The sequence below is a fragment of the Mobula hypostoma genome, chromosome 23 (assembly GCF_963921235.1).
Source record: "Mobula hypostoma chromosome 23, sMobHyp1.1, whole genome shotgun sequence".
In the NCBI taxonomy this organism is placed as follows: Eukaryota; Metazoa; Chordata; class Chondrichthyes; order Myliobatiformes; family Myliobatidae; genus Mobula; species Mobula hypostoma.
The window spans coordinates 20,243,308-20,267,027 of NC_086119.1; the positions used below are offsets into that span (position 1 = coordinate 20,243,308).

General features: G+C 38.4%; 2 protein-coding genes across 5 annotated transcripts in view; one reads left to right on the forward strand and one right to left on the reverse strand.

The window, feature by feature from the left end:
* Positions 1 to 8,071, forward strand: part of taok1a (TAO kinase 1a) — a 168,514-nt gene extending 160,443 nt beyond the window's left edge. For all 4 annotated transcript variants that reach the window (XM_063031540.1, XM_063031541.1, XM_063031543.1 and 1 more), the window contains exon 20: positions 457 to 8,071. In XM_063031540.1, coding sequence (XP_062887610.1) covers positions 457 to 918 — 462 coding nt within the window. In that variant the 3' untranslated portion in view covers positions 919 to 8,071. The remainder of the gene's footprint in view (positions 1 to 456) is intronic.
* A 4,481-nt stretch (positions 8,072 to 12,552) lies between these two features.
* On the reverse strand, positions 12,553 to 17,630 carry LOC134336992 (protein ABHD15-like). Its single transcript, XM_063031735.1, has 3 exons — positions 16,843 to 17,630; positions 13,117 to 13,464; positions 12,553 to 12,644 (listed from the first exon to the last, which is right to left on the reverse strand). Exons 1-3 carry the CDS (start codon positions 17,628 to 17,630, stop codon positions 12,641 to 12,643), a joined length of 1,140 nt encoding a protein of 379 aa, XP_062887805.1. The 3' UTR covers positions 12,553 to 12,640.
* Between the last annotated feature and the right edge of the window lie 6,090 nt (positions 17,631 to 23,720).

Below are 23,720 nucleotides of genomic sequence, written 5' to 3' on the forward strand. Positions count from 1 at the left end.
GATAGTGTAGTGGTTAGTGTAGCACTTTTACTTCTTGGGGCATCGGAGTACTGAGTTCCATTCTAGCATCCTCTGTTAGAAAGTTCATCCACTCTTCCCAAGTGTTCGTTAGTTTCTTCCAGGTGCTCCCTTCCTCCCACAGTCCAAAGGCATACAGGCTAATGGGTTAATCGGTCATTGTAAATTATCCTGTGATTAGGCTAGGGTTAAATCAATTTGTTGCTGGGTGACACAGCTCGGTGGGCCGCTAAGGCCTGTTCTGCACTGTATCCGTATAAATAGAATAAATAAAATGAAATATTTTCTACATATAGAAGTAGATCTACAAAATTATACCACCTTATATGAATTTTTTGTCAATACATTAAATCCTGCGCTTATGGAAAGCTTTAAATATCCTTGCAACAAACAAGCTACAGTTTCAAAGGCCTCATCGTAGGTACTTTTCTTTTACAGATTGAAGAGGAGATGCTGGCACTGCAGAATGAACGCACTGAAAGAATACGAAGCTTACTGGAACGTCAAGCACGAGAAATAGAGGCTTTTGACTCTGAGAGCATGAGACTTGGCTTCAGCAACATGGTCCTTTCTAATCTGTCTCCAGAGGCTTTTAGCCATAGTTACCCAGGAGCCACCAGTTGGTCTCATCACCCTTCTGGAGGAGCTGGACATCACTGGGGTCACCCCATGGGTGGCCACCATCCAGCCTGGGGTCACCCAATGTCAGGTGGATCCCAACCATGGGGACATCCTGCTGGCCCAGTTGTTGCTGTACCCAGAGGAGGTGGTATGGGGGTCCGCAACAGTCCCCAAGCTCTCAGGCGGACGGCTTCCGGGGGCAGATCTGAGCAAGGCATGAGCAGGAGCACAAGTGTTACATCGCAAATTTCTAATGGTTCACACATGTCTTACACATAATTTTAATTGGCTGGGGAACAGATGTGTTACTGCTGTCATGCCTCCATGCTCTGCAGAAACCGCCCATTTGCATCAATTTGAAAGCCCTCTATTGGTACTGCGGTTGTGATGCAGAGTGCAGGCATGTTTGTTTCGCCTTTCAGGAAAAACAGGTCTTTTGTGTTGCTACAGAATCTTTTCATTTGTCAACATTTCATACTCTATCTGTTTGATCAGTCCTTGAAAAAAATGTGAACAAAGGCCAAAAGAAAATCCTTGCTGAGCCTGGTTCTCTCCAGCTGGTACAGTGTGACACAGTGACATCCCTTTACATGTCCTTTGTAGCATTATTCCTAATTGTGGCTTTAGTTGGAGCATTAGTAATTTTACTTTTTAAAACAAAACAAACCCTTTGATTGCCATTAGTTTCTGCTGGCCATTATACCATATACTTTTCAAGGGCTGAACCAGTAATCTCACCAGCTGCTAACCAACGTTATATTTGTTTGCCTGAGGCATTTATCTGCTGAAATAGATATATATGGGAAAAAAACACAAAAGGTTTAGATTCTCTTCCATGAGCAGAAAATGAATATAGTGAACAGACTGGAAGTTGGGCTGTGTTTGAAAATGGGACCGTATTATAGTTTGATGCAGCATTTGGTATTTATGAGCAGCCTCAAACCTGCATTTGTTTAGTGAACACAGGTCAGTTACTCATCTGGCATTAACCCTTTGCTACTTTATCTGTGAAATATTTAGCCACTAACATGTCCAAAATATGGACACTAGTTAATAGGAGGAATATTAATTTTAACTAATGCATAACATTAGTGATGCCATAAGTAAATCGCCAAATAATAGATTAAAGGAAAAACTGCCTTCTGCTAAATCTTTTGATTATCCCCACTCCATAATTTTCAGATTTTTTTTTATTAAGTGCAGCATACTTTTTCGGTGAACCTTCACATGTCCCAATGAGCATGTCACGTGGCTTAATAATGGTGATGCTGCACCATAGTGAACATGTTCCAAATTTAAAGTATTTACAAGCTACTATAGAAAATGGTTTTAAACTCTACATATGAGAACTAACAACTCATTACCATTACTGAAACCCACACATACTGTTCTTAAAACAGTTTCGATACAGAACACTATTTTTAAATTATACAGATAGTATAATTTTATTTTTAATAAGTAAAAATTAAGAGTGTTTTTGTAATAGGCTGTTGTACAATATGCTCTGACCTTGGGCGCATGTCAGAAACAAAGTTACATTGTGCAGGTCTGTGAGTTGTACAATAATCTATTGCCACTATGCTGTGAATGTTATCGTCCCTTCAGAAAATACACTGCAGTAAGTAAAACGCTTCCCTAAAATTCAGGTTACATCAGAAAAGTTTTTTTTTAAATTGAAGAATGTATGTATCTGTAAATATGTAGTAATTTGGAATTGCTGAGCTGCTGGCCTAGTTCCTGACTCTTTTTTTTATATTGAATTTAGGTTCTTTCAACAACAACAAAAAGAACTTAGTGCCATTATTAGCACCAGTGAGCATGCCTATGACTTTTTAGCATTCTATGTATCACTATTACTACTCTGTAGTATAATGTAACAAGTCTTAATGTGTTAAACAGACAAGAAATACATCTGAAAGCTATGCTTGCTTCGCATCCTTCCAGTGCTGACTGAATGGGCAGTAGAAAATTCCGTGTATATACTGCATTCCATATCAAAAACACATTTAATATAAACTTATGTTGAAGTGACATTAAATCTTGCCAATAACCTAAGTTTTTCTTCATGCTGCATTGTGTAACTTGTCACAGAATAATTTTAGTTGTCATTACTTTGCCAAAATCAGTAATGTGAATAGGAAGGCACGTTGGTTTCCATATGTTTAACTTCAGTGTTACTTGGGCAAAGTTTGAATTATTTCCCTCATCACTTTATGTGATTGGTTTTAGTTTGATATTTTAATACTGGATTCCCGCCCTATAGATTGATGTTTGCACCGTTCTCTAAGAAATTGCAAATTATACATATTATAAAAGTAAGACTCAATGCTGAGAATAAGAGCATGTTTCTACTTTTGCGAGTTGACAGTGTTCACACAGACCATTTATATAGGGTGCTTGAATAACTTTTTAATATCAAATTTAGCTTTCAGCAAAAAAATTAATTCAGTGCCATTATTAGCACCAAGGTGCTTGAATGATTTTACAGGTGGAAACTCGGATATTAATATTATCAATATAGTCAGTACTGTTTAAAGGCAATTTATAAGAGCCCACCAAGTATTGTTTACTTCAATATTTAACAACAGTTTGGTGTGATAACATTCACCATTTTCAAATATCCTTAGGCAATGAGATAATTGGGATATACTTATATATCCATTGGAGGACGGTAGTGATTGAGATTTTTGAGAACCATCATCTATTCTGTGATTAGCTACACTGTGAAAGATTTGCAAAGTCCATTCAGACATCCATGGCTGAAAATCAGAACTTGCTACGCTGTGACAGGCTTTTAGCTTATTTTACAGCCATGGAAATATTGATGTTTCTTAAACATGAGGAATGTTTATTTGTAAATTGAATTTAAGATTAGAGTTTAGTTGCAATATTAAACTTCTATCACCACAGTAAAATGCATTTTTAAATATAGTGTTGGTTTAGTTTTTTTTGCAAAGGTCTTTTAATTTATCATTCACCTCCTTTACGTTAAGTAACCATACCCCCTTTTTGAAAAAAAGGAACTATTTGTAGTTGTATTTATAGGTCTATAATTATAATTTTTGGTTTTGACACATCATTTGGGAATATTGCCTATTGTGCAAAGTTGAGTGTCATCTTTTCAATGCCTTTTACCAGTGCTCTGTGACCTGCTTTTAGAAGGCTCATGAGAGTGTGCCAGAATGATTCTCTTCCCATTTAGATGCCCTTTCACTTCCCTAAGCAAGAAATACTTTGCTCTCACTTAATTCTCTACCTGATTGCAGAGTGTAAATCAGAACTACTTCATTGGGAGATTAATTGGCAACTTGCCATACCGCATATTGAAATATAGTACATTATCATGTCATTCATTGATGCAATTTTTATGCAGACTGAACAACCAGAATGAACAGTCATAACTTTTTTTATCCACTTTACTTACTGATATACTACCTCTGCCCAGTAGATGAATTAGAAATTTAAATTGAGCAAAAATGCAGTTAAAGGTAATTGTAGTGGAATTGTTAAAAATTCATCATGCACAGTGACTGAAAATCTTTTATGTCCCTCACAGACTTTTCTAATTCATTTAAAAAAGTGACCTAAGTAAATGACTTTTAACACTGAGAACAATGATGAATATCAGCATTGATGCACATCATATTATTTCACTGGATTTGATTTGCTGCTCTGGATCCTTGTAGTTGAATTTGTACACTAAACTTAACAATAACAAATCAACTTACCTAATCAACTTTCAAGATTTACTCTCTTACGCGCTCTATTTTTTCCCTTCACTTGCAGGCGCGCACGCGCACACACACACACGCACACACTATGTATAGGCCTTGAGGTCCAAACTTGGCCAGGCATATAGCAACTTTTTGTTACGCAGACTCACTTATTGTGTAAGAGTGCTTTCCAGAATCTGTGTGATCTATTTTTATCTCCCTGACTTTGCTTTGGAACCTAAAATTGTAGAACAGTGTGATGTAATGGTTAATGTCAATGTGTGATAGAGATATACATAGGTTTGCAAAGAAGAAAGTGTCATCCCTTTCATGTGGAAGTTAAGATGAATATGCTATAATCCAGTTTTCCATTTGGTAAATTGTTTTCAAAACAAAAAAAATCTGACTGCTTAACTCTAATTTCAAGTTAAAATGAAAATTCTCATTTGAAACCTGCTTTTCAGGTAACTTCTGCATTGGTAACAGGTTACAAAAATGCTGAACTCCTTTCTAATGAAATATATGAATCATAGAGTTAAAATAAAAACTGCACTGAACTAGAACACTTCATTTCAAGGTAGAAATCGCCCAAGGTAGCTCTCTTCAAAGTATTGACTGCATGTTTTAAGTAGAAGCTAGGTGGTAGTGCAAAATACTATGACAAAACCAAGAATGGAATGAAAGCAGCTTAACAAAATAGTCATTGCCATGGATGTTATTTGTTTTGAGAAGCAAGAATAGAAGTGTGCCAAGTGTTGCTTTTTATAATTGACAATAATGACAGGGTTTTTGAAGGAATGGTAGGAGTACAAATTAAGAATGTTACAATGTGACATTGTAACGTTGCATTTTATACAGTGACTTCACAATCTTAATTATCTGCAATTTATTTTTACTGCAATGTTTATGATTGGCTTTGTTAGTTTTCATGCAAGATGTTGGCTGGGAACATAAGGCCTTAAATGATTTTTGAACATAATATCACAGCAAGGCTGTGGTTAGCTTTATAGATTAATCTTTGCCAGCATAAATTGCTGACTAGATACAGGCATGTCCTGGTTTTGGCCAATTTCTCTGCTTATAGGTGAAAACATCAAGCATACATTTACACAAAGTAGAAAAATGTACTTCATATTGGTAGATTTAGTTAATTTATATCTACCACTTTAAAATAATCAAGGAAATAAAACACATTGATTAAAATATTTGCAGCATCGTCTATTTCATCATTAAAACAAAATGTTTACATTCACCCTCTGAATGAATATTGTGACCAAGTTCAATAGCTGTTATTTTTTTTAACTTACAGATCATAATTGCAGCTAACCACCTATGGACTCAGTATTAGCTGTATGTGGCTTTGGATAATGAGTTTGACAAAATGCAGTTCAAGCTGAGGACAATTTGAAAATGAAGTCAGGAAAGAAAAATGAGCAGGGGAGATATAAAATCAAAAATGAGAATCCACCTGTAAGAACTGTTCCATCTGTAAAAGTCAGACCTTAAACTCCAAATTTCCTAGCTCTGCCCAGCCAGAACCATTGTAAAGTTTTCCAGCATGCTGCCAATACACTTTTACCTTGAGCTTTGGTTTGCCCCTTGCCTTGATGAACTGCTAAAGGAATATCAACAATTGGCCAATATTACTGCCCACCAGTCAGGACAGAAGGAAAGGGAGCTCACCAAGAACAGCCTAGTGCTAAAATCTGTAGAATATTCAACTGTAGGTTATTATGGTATAGTAGTAATCTGTTAACGTGTAGTACTGAGCTTTACCCACCGTTGAGGTAGGGAATGACTACATGCTGTTTGGTAAGCTAATCTAATGTCCTTAGTTATATAAAATCCTTTTTCTCTTGCTATAGTTGTTGCTGGCTCTGAACACAAATGAAAAATCACAGCTCTTATCGGGGGTTCTAAATAACTTAACGCAATTCCAGTTTTTAAAAATATACTATTGACTGCATATATGAAAGATGGCCTAATGACTTGACATCTTGTAAATGCATAATTTTATTAACAATTTCTTTGCAGTAAGATATTTATATGGTGTAAAGGGTTAAAGAAAACCACTAAACCCACACAGTACTTGAAGAGGATATTTGTACTAAAATGTTCATTACTAACAATGCTACTATCTGAATCCCTTTTGTTTTAGTATGCAACAAAAATAGTTTAATGTGCATTAGTAATGGATGAGGGACTGTGAGAAATGTTAATATTGTACATTTTAAATAGCTTGCAGAAATTGTGACAAAAGCTTGAGATTTCTAACATAAACATTAAAAATGTTTTAACACTAGTCCCATGGGGTGAAAACAACACATCATGAATGTATAACCTAATCTAACCTAGAGCAACTGGCTGGTTTTAAAAAAATCAGCATGTTTGAGCTTCTTCAACTTTTATCCTTACATTTCTATTCTGTTGTTTTTCTCTGCCTAATTCTGAATCTTATTTGCACACATATGGTAGAAAATTCTGATTTTTAAATTTTAACAACCAAATCTGCTTTAATCAATTTTTTAGCAATGTTATTCAAGTTGTTCATAGCTGGTTACCAATAAGTTCCTTCACTTATTGGTATTTCTTTTAAAAATTGTACAGTAAAAATGTCAGTATTCTGGTAACTTCTGGTTCAACATACATTAGCTCATATAACCTGTATTAATTGTATAGATTGTGAAGTTAAGCTGTTACCAAGTGTCAGAAAAAAAGAATAGGGTCATATGTAATATTTTGTTTGTAATTACCCTTTGTATCGTTACAAAGGAGATGTTAAAATCAACTGTAATAAAGTAATTTTAGTACAATTTGAGTATTTGCTTATTTCAAATGGTTGTGATGATAAGCAGTATGTTTCATCATTATCATCAGGTGCCGTGCCCAGTTTGAACTTTGACTGCCATGGCCCACACACTTCTATTTCGGGTCAAGTGGATCAATTCACTAGTATTCATTTCCAGTTCTCTGGCTGCTGTCACCATCATCATTTATCTTTGTCTTCCTCTTGCTTTCTTCCTTTCAATCTTTCCCATAATTACCATGCATTCTAACTCCTCTTTCCTAATCACATGTCCAATGAAGTTACGTTGCTTTTTCATGATCTCATACATTATTTCTCTTTGTGTTTGCTCTGTTCATGATATCCTCGTTAGATATTTGTTTCGTCCATGATATTCTTTTCATCCTCCTCAAAAACCACATCTCTGCTGCTTCAATTTGTTTCCTCGTTACTAGATATTGTCCAACATTCTGAGCCATATAACATAACTGGATAAATGTAACATTTCAGTACTCTGAGGCAGGTTGTCATGCCTAGTTTCGTATTGGTCAGTATACTCTTCATTCTCGTAAAGGTGTCTTTCACCATCCCTATTCTTTTGATGTCCATGTCACACCTGCCATCTGATGTCACCCAGCTTCCTAAGTAGCAAAAGTTCTTTACTTTCTTTACTTGTTTTATGTCTTCCCTATTTCTTCTCAGCCTGCAGATAGGATTCTCCTTTTTGGATATCACCTTACATTCTGTCTTTTTGCAATTGATAGACCCATTTTTGCATTTTCTTTAACAACTATGTCAATTAAGTTTTGTAGTTTTTCCTCCATACTTGCAATTAACACAGTGTCATCCGCATATCTGAAATTATTGATGTTTTCACTGCCAACTTTGATTCCCAAGATGTCTCTTATTTTTTTGTAATATTGTTTCACTGTACACATTAAATAAATCAGGGGAGAAGACACATCCTTGTCTAACGCCTGTCTTGATTTTTGTAAACTGACTCACTTCTCCATCTATTCTTACAGCAGCAGTTTGTTCCCAGTACAGATTTCTGATTAGGCGGAGGTCTTTCGAATCTAGATCTAGAGTTTCCTGTAATATTTCAAATAACTTACTGTGCTTCACTTTATCAAATGCTTTTGTGTGGTCGATAAAACAAACAAACAAACCTTTTTGCACTTGAATAGCTTGTTCTGATAGTATCCTTAACATCAATATTGCGTTTCTTGTACCTTTGTCTTTCACAAAACCACATTGTTCTTTACCTATTTCAGCTTGTATCTTACTTTTAATTCTTGTCATCAAAATCTTAGAAGTATCTTGGTGTTATGACTCATTAAACTTATGGTCTTATGTAATTCACATTCTATTGCTCCAGGTTTCTTAGGAAGAGTGATAAATACTGATTTTTTTCATCTCTTGTATTATTCCAGTCTCATAAATATCATTGATTAAATCAGTAAGTTTTTCAATTCCATAATCTTCAAGGGCGATAATTTGTTCTATTACTAATTCATCAGGACCTACTGCCTTTCCTTTCTTCATCTTAATTATTGCATTGTGAACTTCAGATCTAAAATACTTGGACCTTCAATGTTTTTCTTAATTTCTGGTTTTTCGCCTCGATCGTCTTCAAGCAATTCCTGAATATATTCAGTCCATCTGTTCATAATCTCATTTTTGTCCATGATAATGGTACCATTCTTTGCTTTCAAACATCCACCTGAAGAACAGAGGAGCTTTTTACCAGTGATATTCTTGATTTGTTGATGTAACCTTTTTGGATCAGTAATAGGGATTCTTTCTATTTGCTCACATTCCTGGTTTAACCTTTCTTCTTTGGCTTTTTGACGTAAGCTTTTAACTTTTTAATCTAAGGATTTATATTCTATAGAAATTGCTTTCTTCTGTCTCCTTTCATTAGATTTTTGATTTCATCTGTTATCCATTTATTTCTCTGCTTTTTTTCTTTTTTAGGAATCACTGACCAACAAAGATTAACATCATAGGAATTAGCTAAGTTCGTGGATAGGTGCTGGAACATGTCAGAATAGAAATAAAACACTAATTTATTCTTGTGGAACATCCCATACTAATGGAATAGGAATTCTTATGGATGAAAACATGGCAAAAAGTGTTTTAGGACATTGGGCAATATCAGAAAGAGTGCTCCTTGTTAGATTCAGAGGACAACCATTTGATTTAGCAATTATACAGGTATATGCAACAACAACAGATGGAACAAATGAGGATATAGATAAATTCTATGAAAAGCTTGAACAAGCAAAGAATGGATACAAATCTCGAGATATTGTTACTGTCATGGGAGAACTAAGTGCTAAAGTAGGACAAGGTGATGATGGAAATACCATAGGAAAATTTGGACTAGGGGAAAGAAGTGAAAAAAGTGCGATGGTAGAATGGTGCAAGATGAAAAGTCATTATGAATACCTAATTTAAAAACTATCCAAGACGCTTGTGGACCTGGAAAAGTCCAGATTGATTTTATTACTATAAACCAAAGATTTAGAAACTCAGTGACGCAATGCAAAACATATCCAGGTGCAGACTGTAATAGTGACCCATAACCCATGTAAAAGTAAAACTTAAAAAACTACAGAAGCAAAAACCTGAACAATCCCTTGACTACTCACAATTAATTAAAGAAAACTTAAGACAAAAATTTACAATTGAAGTAAGGAATTGATTTCAAAGTCTTGAAATAGAATCTGTTAAACAGTATGTTTACTTCATAAAATACCACCAGTGAAATTACAAGGAAAATCTATTGGATACAATTCTGAACTTCATTTAAAATTGCTCACCAATATTTAGTCATCATAATTAATGAAGAAAGCATTTTACTTAAATTGTAAATCATCTGTGGAGATGCAATATATTCAAAAATTATATCAGTGTTTACATATGGTAGTTTTGACTTTTGGGAAATATGAAGACATTTGAAAACTTAATCAGTAACTACAGATGTTAAAAAACTGAGGAAAAGAATGTAGGAAAAATTAACAGGTCAGGCAACTGTTTCTGTGCACAGTTAATGTTTCAGGTTAGAGAGATTTTCAGAACATTTGGAATCAATGGATGTTTTTTACTAACATCTCGGGAGACAGACATAAAAGAAGAGTCGAATCAGATCAGTCTGCTATATTTGTATCATTCTTCTGTTAAATCATAGCTGTTTCACATTTTAAATCTGTTCTGTCTTCATTCCATAGCCTCCTGTGTATATATTCTATGGGTATTGTATTGGTATTTATACCCTGTACGACAAACGCATTCTCCTGTTCTTTCCCTGACGCATAGCAAATTCTTCTTGTAGCCATTCTGTTCTTGTTACACACCCTGATTAACTTTATAGACTGTGAATACTAAATCATAATCATTGTCTGTATAAAACAAAAAAGATGTTTCCTTGCATCCTCCCCATGCCTCTTGTAACTTTGGCCATTTTATATCAGAGAAGCTTCTTCCTCATCATCCATTGATGAGGACGAGCTTCTTTGCAATGATACCCCAATGATGATCCTGGACAACTTCTAAATCTACTTTCATCTTCCTTACTCTTAACCTCATGGTTGAACTACCTCCTTCCTCGATCCTTTATATTTAATAAATTATAATTTCCCCAGGATTCCATATACTTTGTTAATTATTCTGGTATGGCCCATTTATAGAATTTTTTCAGTCTTTTTTGAAACTGTAACCAGTGCCACAATCCTTTAGAGGATTGCTTCAGATTGCATACTAGCACTAATTTATATGGTTAAGCTGCTTTATTCTAGTTTCAAGCCAGAAGAATTTATTTCCCTGCAACGTTCCCATCATAATTTATCTTTAATAAAAGGTACCCTTAGCTTTCAATCATCTGTATGCATAGTCATTCTGTGGTCTGGTTGTTGGGATCACAGGTAAGTGAAATTGTTTTGAAGGTTAAAACATAGAACAGTACAGGAACAGACCCTTCCGTCCCCAATATCCGTGTAAAATTAAACTGCATATGATCTATTTTCCACCACTTTCCCTGGCAGCATGTTCCAGTCACTTACCACTTCCTGTGCATTAAAAAAAATTGCTTTGTTAATCTTTTTAAGCTTTCTTCCTCTCATCCTGAAGCTGTCCTCTAACATTTGACAGTAAAACTCTGAAAGTCAGTGGGGAAGACTAGCTGTGTCTATCCTGTCTATTGCTTTGATTATATACTATCATTAACAGTTGATTAACTTCTATTGTTTTAGAAATAAAGATTCAGAATTACAGGCTGAGCCTATGGTAAGGAAGGCAAATGCAATGTTAGCATTCATTTCAAGAGGACTAGAATATAAAAGCAAAGATGTAATTCTGAGGTTTTATAAAACAAAGGTCAGACTGCATTTGGAGTACTGAGAGCAGTTTTGGCTCCATATCTAAGAAAGGATGTGCTAGAATTGGAGAGTGTCCAGGGGAGGTTCTTAAGAATTTTTTTGGTATGAAAGTTTAAGGTACGAAGACCATTTGATGGCTCTGGGCCTGTACTTCCTGGAGTTTAGAAGAATGGGGTGGGGAATCTCAATGGGGAAAAAAATTGAAAAACCTACAACACAATACAGGCCCTCCAGCCCACAATGCTGTGCCGAACATGTACGTACTTTAGAAATTACCTTGGGTTACCCATAGCCCTCTATTTTTCTAAGCTTCATGTATTATCAATAGTGGGGAATTTTAGGACCAGAGGGTACAAACTCAGAATAGAAGGACATCCCTTTAGAACAGATGAGGAATTTCTTTAGGTAAAGAGGGGTGAATGTGTGGAATTCATTGCTACAGATGGCTGTGGATATTGGGTATATTTAAAGCAGAGGTTGATAGGTTCTTGATTAGTAAGTGTGTTAAAGGTTATAGGAAGAAGGTTAGAGAATGGTGTTGAGAAAGAGAATAAATCAGCCATGATGGAATGGCTGAGCAGACTTGATGGGTTGAATGACTTTGTTTATGGTCTTACGGAAATTAGTGAAAATAAACTACCTATATCAGAATTCTAACTTGCCAAGAATTGTGGTTCTAATTATTTTGGCCAAGCAGGAGTGCAATGTGGAGATTAACCAAGACATCAAAACAACAACGGTTCATACCAGATAAGCAATCCATAGTCCCACTTCCCCACTCTCTGCCTGTAGCAATCCATTGTCTCACTTCACCACTCTCTCCCCCAGCCCACCAGATTATTTCCTTAGAAGTCATGCTCTGTCATCATTTATAGAATACTGACCTATGGAGAACTCCGTGATACATTTCCTTCCACTCCGAGAAACAGTATATTGCTACTGCAGTCAGTTTTCTGTTAGATGTTTTGATATGCATGCTGCTGCAGTGTTTGCTATTCCATTGTCTTCTGTATTGATTACAAATTCTGTTAGATGTCACTTTATTTATTGCCTTTTGGAAATATGCCAATTCCACTGCATTTCTCTCAGTAGTCCAAAACCTGCTGTTTACTGTATGATTTGGATTAACTGCAAGAAATAGAAACAATGTACTTTACACATTATTGGTCTTTACTACATGCAAATTAATGACTTTATAAACAGAACAAGTGTACATAAAAAAGCTTGTCCATAAGAAAGTGAAACTTTAAATTAGTTACAGTATGTACATTTTTGCACTTTGCATTTATCAGTCTAATTTAGGGAAAAATGCTCCACATTAACTTTTGTAATTCATTAAAAAGTGGTAAGTATAGTAAATATCTTTAATATCTTTAGATCTAGTAATGTTGTGCTTGTTTTACATTTGAGTATTGCTTCTGAAAGCAGTTTTCATCTGGTGTATGATCTTTGCCAGTTAAAAATTTCATGAATATTATGAGAACAAGTGAATTCCTTTTTATGGGTTCCAACACCTTTTTGTTTATACTGCATTATTGATATTTTTCTTCTGTAAGCACTCATTGTCCTTTCCTCGGCCCTGAAAAACTCACTGACTGACCTGAAGTATTCAAGTAAAGCTTCGTGGCTCCAACTGGAGGATCTGCTCGTCAAAAAGCCACAATGTCCTCCGTGTTTGGTTAACAAAAGGAAGAAATAGGGGTTTGTCTCAAATAACTCAAAAGTCACTGAGATCTCTGGATTGCCTCTGCATGGATCATCATCGCTGCAAATGCATAAGAGAGGAACTGCAACCTCATCCACATCCCTCAGTGGATCATTCTTTTCCCAGTAGGATGCCCAACTCAAATTATTTGGCCGACAAAACAGTACTTCCTCCAGTTCCCTTAGAGTGCAGCTTCTGAATAGCTTATCCATATCTATTATTTCTCCAAGAACTGTGGTATACCTAGAAATGAGAGAAAAATGACTGATATCCAAGAGCAGATCTTTGCATTTTGTAATATTTAAGATTAATGTATTTGTTTGAGCTAAAACTAAGTTACAAAGGAACATCAGATGAAGTAACACTGAATTTTCAATAAACAAAGACAAATTGTATTATAAGGCCATAAGACATAGAAGTAGAATGATCTCCACAATAATCTCTGAATATGATTGTAAGGACCAATTTATTAGGTACACCTGTACACATAAATGTTAATGCAAATATCTAATTAGTCAATTATGTCACAGCAATGCATAAAAGCATACAGGTGGTCAAGAGGTTCAGTTGTTGTTCAGACAAAATATCAAAATGGGGAAGAAATGTGATCCAAGTGACTTTGACCACGGAGTGATCGTTGGTGCCAGACAGGGTGGTTTGAGTATTTCAGGAACTGCAGATCTGGGAATTCACACACAACACTTCTAGAGTTTACAGAAGATGGTGCAAGAAACAAAAAGCAATCCAGTGAGCGACAGTTCTGTGGGCAAAAATGCCTTATTAATGAGAAAGGTCAGGGGTGAATGACCAGACTGGTTCAAGATGACAAGAAAGCAGTAGTAACTGAAAAAACCCCACGTCAGAACAGTAGCATACAGAAGAGTATTTGTGAAAGCACAACACATCAGATCTTGAAGTGGATGGGCTACAGCAGCAGAAGATCTCACTGACTTCCACTTCTGTCCCTAATAAAGTGGCCTCTAGGCAATGAGAGCAAAACTACACACAATACTCGAGGTGGTGTCTCTCCAAAAACCTGCATAACTAGCAAGATTTCCTATTCTTGTAGCAAAACACCTTGCAGTGGTCTTCGTGCCATTTTCCTCCTTAATTGCTTGCCTCACCTGCATGTTTGCTTTCTGTGACCGTAGAAGTTTTTGTTTTGCCAAAGGAGGATAACATCACATTCCCATTTTTCCTCCAGCAGGTACAGACCAGGATACATCAATTCAATCCATTGTCTATTCCAGCACTTGAATCTGATTTGAGGCTCTTCCCATCTTTCTTCCTCAAACTGTAGAAGTAACACCCTTGCTTCTGCCTTGTTCATGTTACTCTTAAATACATCTATAAAATTTACTTCTACCACCCCATTTACGTACGGGAAAGTTTCACATTCTCAAACTTGGTCTGTAAGTCATCCATTGAATTTTTAGTGATAACCTCGCAATCCAACTAATCTTGATAACCTGCTATCAAGGACATACAACATATACTGAAAGATGCAGGTAAAGGGACGGTAATGTCATGAAGGATCCCATCCACACTTGTCGCACTCCCAACAGAAAGGCGGCTACATAACATCCATGCTAGGACCACCAAACTCAAAAACAGTTAATTTCCCCGACGATAAAGCTGATCACCACTTCCACCCACTAATACATCCTTCACATCCCCACCACCATGATTTTATCATTTCCTGTCAAAGTCACCTTATGTTCGGTACCAAACTGTATCAATCGATGCTGTTCCTTTGGGTTCATCAGATGCGCGGAGAGGAGGAGTTTGCTACATGGGCAACAGCTTGCTCTCCATATTGTACTGCCAAGGTTGCGTATCTAAACAGCTGGGACACAACATCCATGGTCAACTCTGAATGACGGAGGCCTCACTCACTCACCTTATGTCCAGACACTTCTGTGCCGAGCATCAATCTATGAATATAAGCTACCTTGTGTATTAATATTTATTGTGTTCTTAATCTTATTGAGGTTTTCTGTGCTGCACTGGATCCAAAGCAGCAATTATTTAATTCTTCTTTATACTTGAAAAGCAATGTTGAATCTCGAATTATGCTAATTACGCTTCTTTCTCTCCCCCCCCCCACCCCCAAGATTAAGCATTCTCTTCATATGGTCTCTACCAAAACTTGTATCATTTTAAAGACCTTGAATTGGGACTCCTAGTCATTTTTTTTCGTGAGGAAAGGAGACGATTTGATCATTCTTTCCAAATTTGTACACTTTTGCACCTACCTTGTGTTTCTGCATTTTGTTTATATGGTGACTGGAACTGTATATTTTATGTAGAAGCGGATTATTAATCTTATTTTTGTTCCTGCTAGATATAAGCCTTGGTGTTTGGTTTGTCCTAATCTAGTCATGTTACCCTGTGCTGCAATTTTTGATGATGTCCGTGTATTATCAAACCTCTTTGTTCTTCTTCCCATCTAGACTGGTACTTTACAAGTAATATGACCTCCTTATATTTCCTAGTCAAATATGCGACTTCACATACATCTATCTGCATTGTGGTAATTATCATAATGGTGTCGAGGTCTTCATCGACGGCAACGATGGACGAACAACAACATCTGCATTGAACATTATTATTCTCCCAAATTTCTCCCTTATGAAAAGTTATCAAAAGCTGTTTGCATTCTTCTGGCTAATTTATTCTTATTCCATTTTCTCCCTGATTATTAATTTATTGATCATCATTTGCTTTTATTTTAAGCACTCCTATTCCAAGTACTTGTTATTTTTCTGTCTACATTGCAGACTTTTTAATCTAAAACCAGTCTTTATTTATATATAACTTTGTCAGTACCACTTTTTAAGTAGACTTGTTTTTTTTTAAATTCAAGTCCCTTACAGAAAATATAAGAAAATTTATGTCTGTCCAGATGAAGGGGTCTGACGTGAAATATTGACAGGCTACTTCCCTACACAGATACTGCCGAACCTATTTTGTTTCTCTGACACTTTTTGTGTGTTGCTCCAGATTTCGGCATCTGTCCTCTTCTCCCCCCCATCCCCCACCCCACCCCAATTGATTCTGTCCGATCATTATTTCTGGCATATACTGATTTTCAAGTTTCAAACTTTTTAAAATTTCAGATTTCAAACTTTTTTCTTAGATCTCAAACTCTTTTCAATTTGTTAACTAGCTCCTTCCATGTCAATGCTACTTAATACTGACACCAACATATCACTCGCTGACCGCCGGGCGCTGATCTGTATCTATGTTAGCGTGAGTTTGTATGGTGGCAGCCTCTATGTAACATTCTGATATAAAGTCTAGTCTATGTATAAATGATGTGCCTGGATGACATACAAAACGAAAACTTCTCACCGTAACCCCCCGTACGTGTGACAATTCTAAACCAATTTTCAATTCCTCCTCTGGTGAGACGGAGATCACCCCGAGAAAGGTTTCCCAGCGAAGGAGCCCTTTACCTGCTCAGGAAAAAATAATTAAACCAGGTTCTGAAGGAACGCGGCGGGTCAGAGAAACGGGCAGTCGACGTATCGGATTGAGACCTTTCATGTGAACCTGTATTCCTCCAGCATATTGCTTATTTTTGGCCCCAGAGTCCAGTACCTACGGTCTCCACGTTACCTGCTCAAAGTAGTCTTCCGATACAATAACATGAGCCAGTGGTAGAGAGCGAAAGGCTCCGAGTCCAGCCAAGCCTGGCACCTGAAGATGGGAGAGATGCAAGCGGCCGCCGTGATGTAACTGGAAGACCCGCACTCGCCCAGGTAGGAGAGTAGCAGCGCTGACCCGGAGCCTTCGCTCGCTGCGTACAGCTTGGCCCCCGGGTGCTTGTATCGGATGTAGCTGACGGCTTCCCGCAGGTCGGCCGGTTCTCCGAAAGGCTGGAGTTTGCAAGTGGTGAGCGGCACCCGATTATGGCAGCGCCGATTGAAGATCACCGGCCGGTAGCCGTGGCGTGAGGCCAGCAGGCAGAGCAGGGAACAGTTCCTGGTCACTCTCCCCACGAAGTTTGGGATTAGCAGCAAGATCGGGGCCGATGAGTTGCTGGACACTCGCCTGGGGCTCCCGGACGAGCGCACCGCCCAGTCGAGGGCGACGAGCCCATCGTCCGACATTTGCAGGTACTCCCGCAGAAAATACAGACCCCTGACCCGCGGCCACAAATTGCTGTGGAGTGTCTGCATGTGCGGCCACTCCCTCCACAACAGCCGACAGTTCACGTCCTGTAAGAAACTCTTGCAGTTTTTCAGCAGGTGGACAGCCAGGGCTGAAGGTTTGCAGATGAATTTCGGAACTCCATCGTCTCTCTCCTCCCGCGGGGGATTGGGACCCTTCCAACCAGCCCAGAAGAGCAGAAATAGAGGTGCAATTACAAGCAACAGGCAGACAGCAACTTCCCAAGGTAACATTTCACTGCGCTGGATCACAGGAGGATTCCGCACAAGTTGAAATGGAGTCGTTATATCTGCTACCTCTTCACTCCGCGGTGCACTATCCTGTCACCGGCGACTACACATGAATTTTCAGCGATTCACTGATTTTTCTCTGCAGAAGGTAGCTTGAAAACAGTTTGCTCCCACTAAGTGGTGTCAGCTTGCCGCTCTGAGCTGCCTCGACCGTGGAGATATTTGTTTAAGTCCAGTGGAAATTTCCGTTTCAAGATCTACCTCCCTGCAATGTCATCCCTTAGCATCGCCCTGTTTCAAGGATTTTTTTTTTGAACGGTGCTTGGCGGCGTCTTTTCTCACTTTAAGAATTTCCCAGGGTAATTAATGTTCGGTACGATTGACCTGAAGTGCAACCAACTGTGCCGCGGGTAAAGTTGGCAGAACCCACAGCAAACACCAAGGTTCCACACCACCAGGTGAGATGAATGTATGATTAATTTGTGTTTGGTTTTGTCGACTGGGGGAAGATACGTTGTGTCAGGACACCTTGCTCTCCCATTCACTGACTTTCAACAATGTCACCAGAACAAAAGAATCATTCTGGGGGCTGAAATTATACAAACCGTGGTGCCAACTTCAGTCTATATCACCATGCAATTCAGAGAGGCCCATAAATGCTGTCAGCTTGCTGCTCTGATGGAAAACGTCCGAGATGTTGCCTGACCTGCTGAGTTCCTCCAGCATTTTGTGTGCGTTGGTCCAGACTCTTCAGGCTTTCGTGGTGAGCCACCACCTTTGTACTCCAACAGAATACATAAAATCGGATCAAAATTTTCTCACTTTATTCCAGTCCTATTGAATTGGTTTAAATGTCTGATTGCTTAAAACACTTAATTCAGCACATTAGACAGATTGCCGCTATTTGTTTATGCTGGAAATAATTAGAATTGATTATGAAGGTAATAAAACAAGAGAAAATCTGAAATCCAAGCAACACACGTAAAGTTGATACTTGGCAATTATTGTATAAGTATTTCAATGCAAATTAAATATGAAATCTTCAGGGTTGGTTGTGTAACAAGATTAAGACACACATATTCAGTGACCACTTTACCTGCTTGTTAATGTAAATGTCTAATCAGCCAATCATGTGGCAGCAGCTCAATGCACAAAAGCATGCAGACATGGTCAAGAGGTTCAGCTGTTGTTCAGACCAGACAGAATGGAGAAGAAATGTGGTCTAAGTGACTTTGACCACAGAATGATTGTTGGTGCTTGACTGAGTAGTTTAAGTAGCCCAGAGACAGCTGATCTTCTGGGATTTTCACACAACGATCTCTAGAGTTTACAGGGAATAGAGTGAAAAACATAAAACACCTAGTGAGTCCTCCAAGCGGACCACAGCCCTGCTGTGGTTTAGAGGCTTGTGTGCCTCAGTGATCTGGAGAGTTATGTTGGCTGAAGTCAGGGCATTATATTTTGACTCTCGGTAGGGTCACCAATGCCAAACAGGTCAAAGGGTAGAGGACAGACTAAGAGTGGTCCACTGGTCCTCCAGGTTCGGGAGTTCAGTTCAGGACTACCAAATCTGACTGGCAAAACAAAATTGTTACAGAAATAGCAAGGAAGAGTCCTTCTACATCTGAGTTTGAGACTACTCCCATGTCTCTATTTGGGATTCGTGTGACTGACTGTAGTTAAAACTGAGAGGAAGCTACTGACATGATGAAGGAAGCCCTGACCACTGCCAGAGATGGAGGACTTTCATTGTTGCCCTAAGCACCAGCAGCATAATGGGCAGTAAGATCCAGCGAGTGGCTGTTCTAAGTGAAAATGGCTTGTTAATGAGAGGGGTCGGGGAGGATGGCCAGGCTGATTCAAGCTGACAGGAAGGTGACAGTAACTCAAATAATTGCATGTTGCAACAGTGGTGTGAAGAAGAGCACCTCTGAACACACAACACGTTGAACTTTAAAGTGCATGGGCTAGTGCCCACTGACTGTACATATTTAACCAATGGCTGCTAACCTCCGGAGAGTTGTGATGCAATGGTAGCAATGCAAGCACAATGCTGGAGGAACTCAGCAGGTCAGGCAGCATCCATGGAGGGGAATAAACAGTCAATCAAACCCCTCATCAGGATTGGAAAGGAAGTAACCAGGCTCTCTAACAGTCAGTGTGAGTTGTTCTGGATTTCCAGCATCTGCAGAATATCTTATGTATATGTACAACTGTTTTACTTAAGCAGAATAGACCAGAGGGTCTTTGCTAAATTGTTGCTGTTTGTAAGTGTTAAAAGAAACCACAAATTGCTGGAGGAACTTAATGGGTCAGGCAGTATCTGAGAAGGGAAATGGACAGTTGATGTTTCTGGTCTAAAGCCTTCATCCAGACCTAAAATGTCAACAGTCCATTTCCCTCCACAGATGCTGCTGGACCTGTTGAGTTCCTCCAGCAATTTTTTTGGTGTAGATTCCAGAACTTGCAGTCTTTTGTGCTCCCACTGTTTGCTGTTTACTCTCACTGGACTGGGCAGTTCATTACTGATCACCAATTAGCAAGATAAAAGTGATTTGTTTTAATAGAAGATAACCTGAATATCATTATAGAGTCATCAGCTTTGTACTTAAGGTTCAGATGATAAACACTGACAAACGTTATGCAGTACTGAGACTTTTATGTTACTGTCTGGAAAGCAGAGCCTTGCGGCCCTACTGCAATGCAATTGTCGTCATCAAAATGGTAACATATTATTAAGTAACAGTTCTACCCCTAGCAACCAGTTTAATTAGCAGTCAGTACGTATGCAAATATGGTAATTTTTAGGAAACTCCTGGCAAGCTGTGAATTGCCTCACAAAATGTTATATCCGTAATCTATTGCTACAAGTTAATGGGTAATTTAAATATTAATATTGGCAGATACTTCTGTAATTTCTGGTGTATATAAAATTATAAGGTAAATGCAAATAGATTTTTCCCACTGAGGTCATGGGTTAACGGTGACAGGTGAAATGGTTAAGAGACACTGGAGGGGGAGCTTCTTCACTCCGAGGGTGGTGAGAGTGTGGAACGAGCTGCAGCGGAAGTGGTTGATCCATGGTTCGATTTCAACACTTGAGAGAAATTTGGAGGGGTAAATAGATGGGAGGGGTATGCAGGATGATGGGACTAGGCAGAATACTGGTTCAGCATGGACTAGATGGGCTAAAGGGCCTATTTCTCTGTTGTAGTGCTTGTTTTCTATGACTCAATGACTCTGCTATTTCAATCTATGACAAAACATTAACATGTTTCTTTCACTAAATGTTGAGTGTTAATTTATATTTGAAATTGAAGCTGCTGTGTAAAATGACAACATCAGGGTGAAGCACAACAGGACCGGGATTTAGTGGACGTGATGAGATGAGGCAACTGGAGATTTCCTTATCTCATCATGATACAAAGAATTCCACGCACAGCTGATATTACGGCAATGTAAGAAGCCATACAGCCCATCAAATTCATGCTGACTCCCAGCACACCAATCACACTAGCAGTCCCATTCCTCCATTCTTTATTCTCCAGAGGCCCTGCATCTTTGATACTCCCAGATACTCATCAAATCTTTGATTTTCTTGCCACTTTCCAGCATGAAGGGTAAGTTACTTGAGCCAATTAACCTTCCAGTATATCTTTTGGATGTCGAAGGATGTCGAGGTAGAAGTGACAAAAGTTCCAGCAACTTGGAGTAGGTTAAAAGGTCAGCACAATGTTGTGGGCCGAAGGGCCCGCACTTTGCCGTAATGTTTTATGTTACAAAGCAAGAGCACCCAGAGGAAACGCATGTGGTCACAGGAAGAGTGTGCAAAGTCCATACAGGCTACAGATGAGATCAGGACAGCAGCCACATTCTTGGAGCTCTGAGTAGCAGCACTAACTACTGCATCACTGCCTCCCCGAGATAAAGCTGGCCTGTGAGATTTATCCTGGAAGTTCAGCTGATTTAACCATGGTGTTTCAAATGGGAAGGGTGATACTCAGGCAGGTCACAGATTGTTAATAAATGGATTGTTATCTCCACTCCTTTGAATATATGTTGATCCATAGACAATTGATCCAAATGTCTCACCCGAATAGTGATTGAGAATCTCCTCTGAAGAGACCGCTCTGCTTTGTAACCCTCCACTTTGAAATCAACTGAATTAACAAAGTGCTTAAAGTAGTCGGGTGTATTTCTCTGTAAAATGCCCTGGAAGTATTATTGTGTGTTGAATGAGGCGCAAGTCTGCCAAGAAGATGTGAAATACAAAGAGAAGTAGGCCACTTCTTTTAGGATCCTGCTCTGCCATTCAGTAAGATCATGGCTGATGTGATCAACAGGCTCCAATTTCATTTCTGAGCTCAATAACAATCCAGCTATCTAACTCCCGTTCTTGAAAGCTCTTTGTGACTCAGCAAAGAACTTGAGAAGAAATTCCTCCACATCTCACTCTTAAATGGAAGTAACTTTATCAATATCTTGTGTCCCCAATCATTTCACTGCCTCATAAGTGCAAAGGAATATATTCTCATTTTATTCAATCTTTCCCTTCATCCTGATAATCAACCTATAATTTTCCTTTGTATGCCCTTCACGATACCCTTCCTGAAATAAGAACTCTTTGTGGCAGTCTTACCAAACCTCAGCAGCAAAACATTCCTATTCTTGTAATTCTGTCTTGCTATAAAGACCAAACATTATTTTGCCTTTTTTAAATTACCTTAAGACATTGGAGCAGAATTAGGTCATTAATTCTACTGTGCCATTTGTTTGTGCTCATTTATTTTCCCTCACAACCCCATTCTCCCACTTTCTCCCCATAACCATATAACCATATATCAATTACAGCACAGAAACAGGCCATCTAGGCCCTTCTAGTCCGTGCCGAACGCATACTCTCACCGTCTCATCTACCTGCACTCAGCCCATAACCCTCCATTCCTTTCCCGTCCATATACCTATCCAATTTTTTTTAAATGACAAAATGGGACTTGCCTCTACCACTTCTACTGGAAGCTCATTCCACACAACTACCACTCTCTGAGTAAAGAAGTTCCCCCTTGTGTTACCCCTAAACTTTTGCCCCTTAACTCTCAACTCATGTCCTCTTGTTTGAATCTCCCCTACTCTCAATGGAAAAAGCCTATCCACGTCAACTCTATCTATCCCCCTCATAATTTTAAATAACCTTTGACACATTTACTAATCAAGAAACTATTGTCCTCCATTTTAAATATACCCAATGACTTGACCTTCACAGCCATCTGTGGCATGAATTCCACCTAATGATTAAAGAATTCCTCCTCACCTCTAATCTAAAGGGACTTCCTTCTATTCTGAAGCTGTGCCCTCTGGTCCTAGACTTTCCTACCATAGGAAACATGCTCTCCACATCCACTCTATCTAGGTTTTTCAATATTCGGTTGGCTTTCATGAATGATAAAAAACTATATTTAGTTAACAATCATGTGTATGACCCTAATTTTATTTAGCATTATAAAATATTTTTTGTTCACTAAAAGTAATTTCTTCCATTTCTATCTTGCAGTGAATAGGAATACTTTGATGTGATTGGCCATCCTGCCAAATTGAGGAGATCTCATTAACTATTGCACACTGGTAGCCATATGTGACAGCAACCAACACCATACAGGTTCATCCCCAAGAAATATTCAGACTCAGATTTATTATCACAGCCTTACCTGTGCCTGTGATGACGTGATATTTGTTTTGTTGCAACAATCCTGTGCAATGACGCCCAATTACTATAAATTACAAAATAACTAAATAGTGCAAAAGGAAAAGAAATCGTGAGGTGGTCTTCATGGACAGTTCAGGGGTTTGATGTTGGAGGTGTAGAAGCTGTTTCTGAATCATTGCGTGAGAGTCCTCAGGCTCCTGTATCTCTTCTCTGATGGTAGTAAAGAGAAGATGGCATGTCCTGGATAGTTAGGATTCTTAATGATGGATGCATCTTCTTGAGGCACTGTAGCTTGAGGATGCCTTCAGTGGTGGGAGATTTGTGCCTGTGAAGTAGCTGGACAAGTCTACAAACCTCTTCAGCCTCTTGCAATTCTATGTATTGGAGGC

Bases quoted from the DNA above. Each gene is read 5' to 3' on its own strand.
- LOC134336992 (XM_063031735.1), bottom strand. From the start codon at position 17,630: ATGTTACCTTGGGAAGTTGCTGTCTGCCTGTTGCTTGTAATTGCACCT. The intron at 13,465-16,842 runs GTAACGTGGAGA...TCTCATTTCTAG, and splicing joins CGGAAGACTACTTTGAGCAG to GTATACCACAGTTCTTGGAG.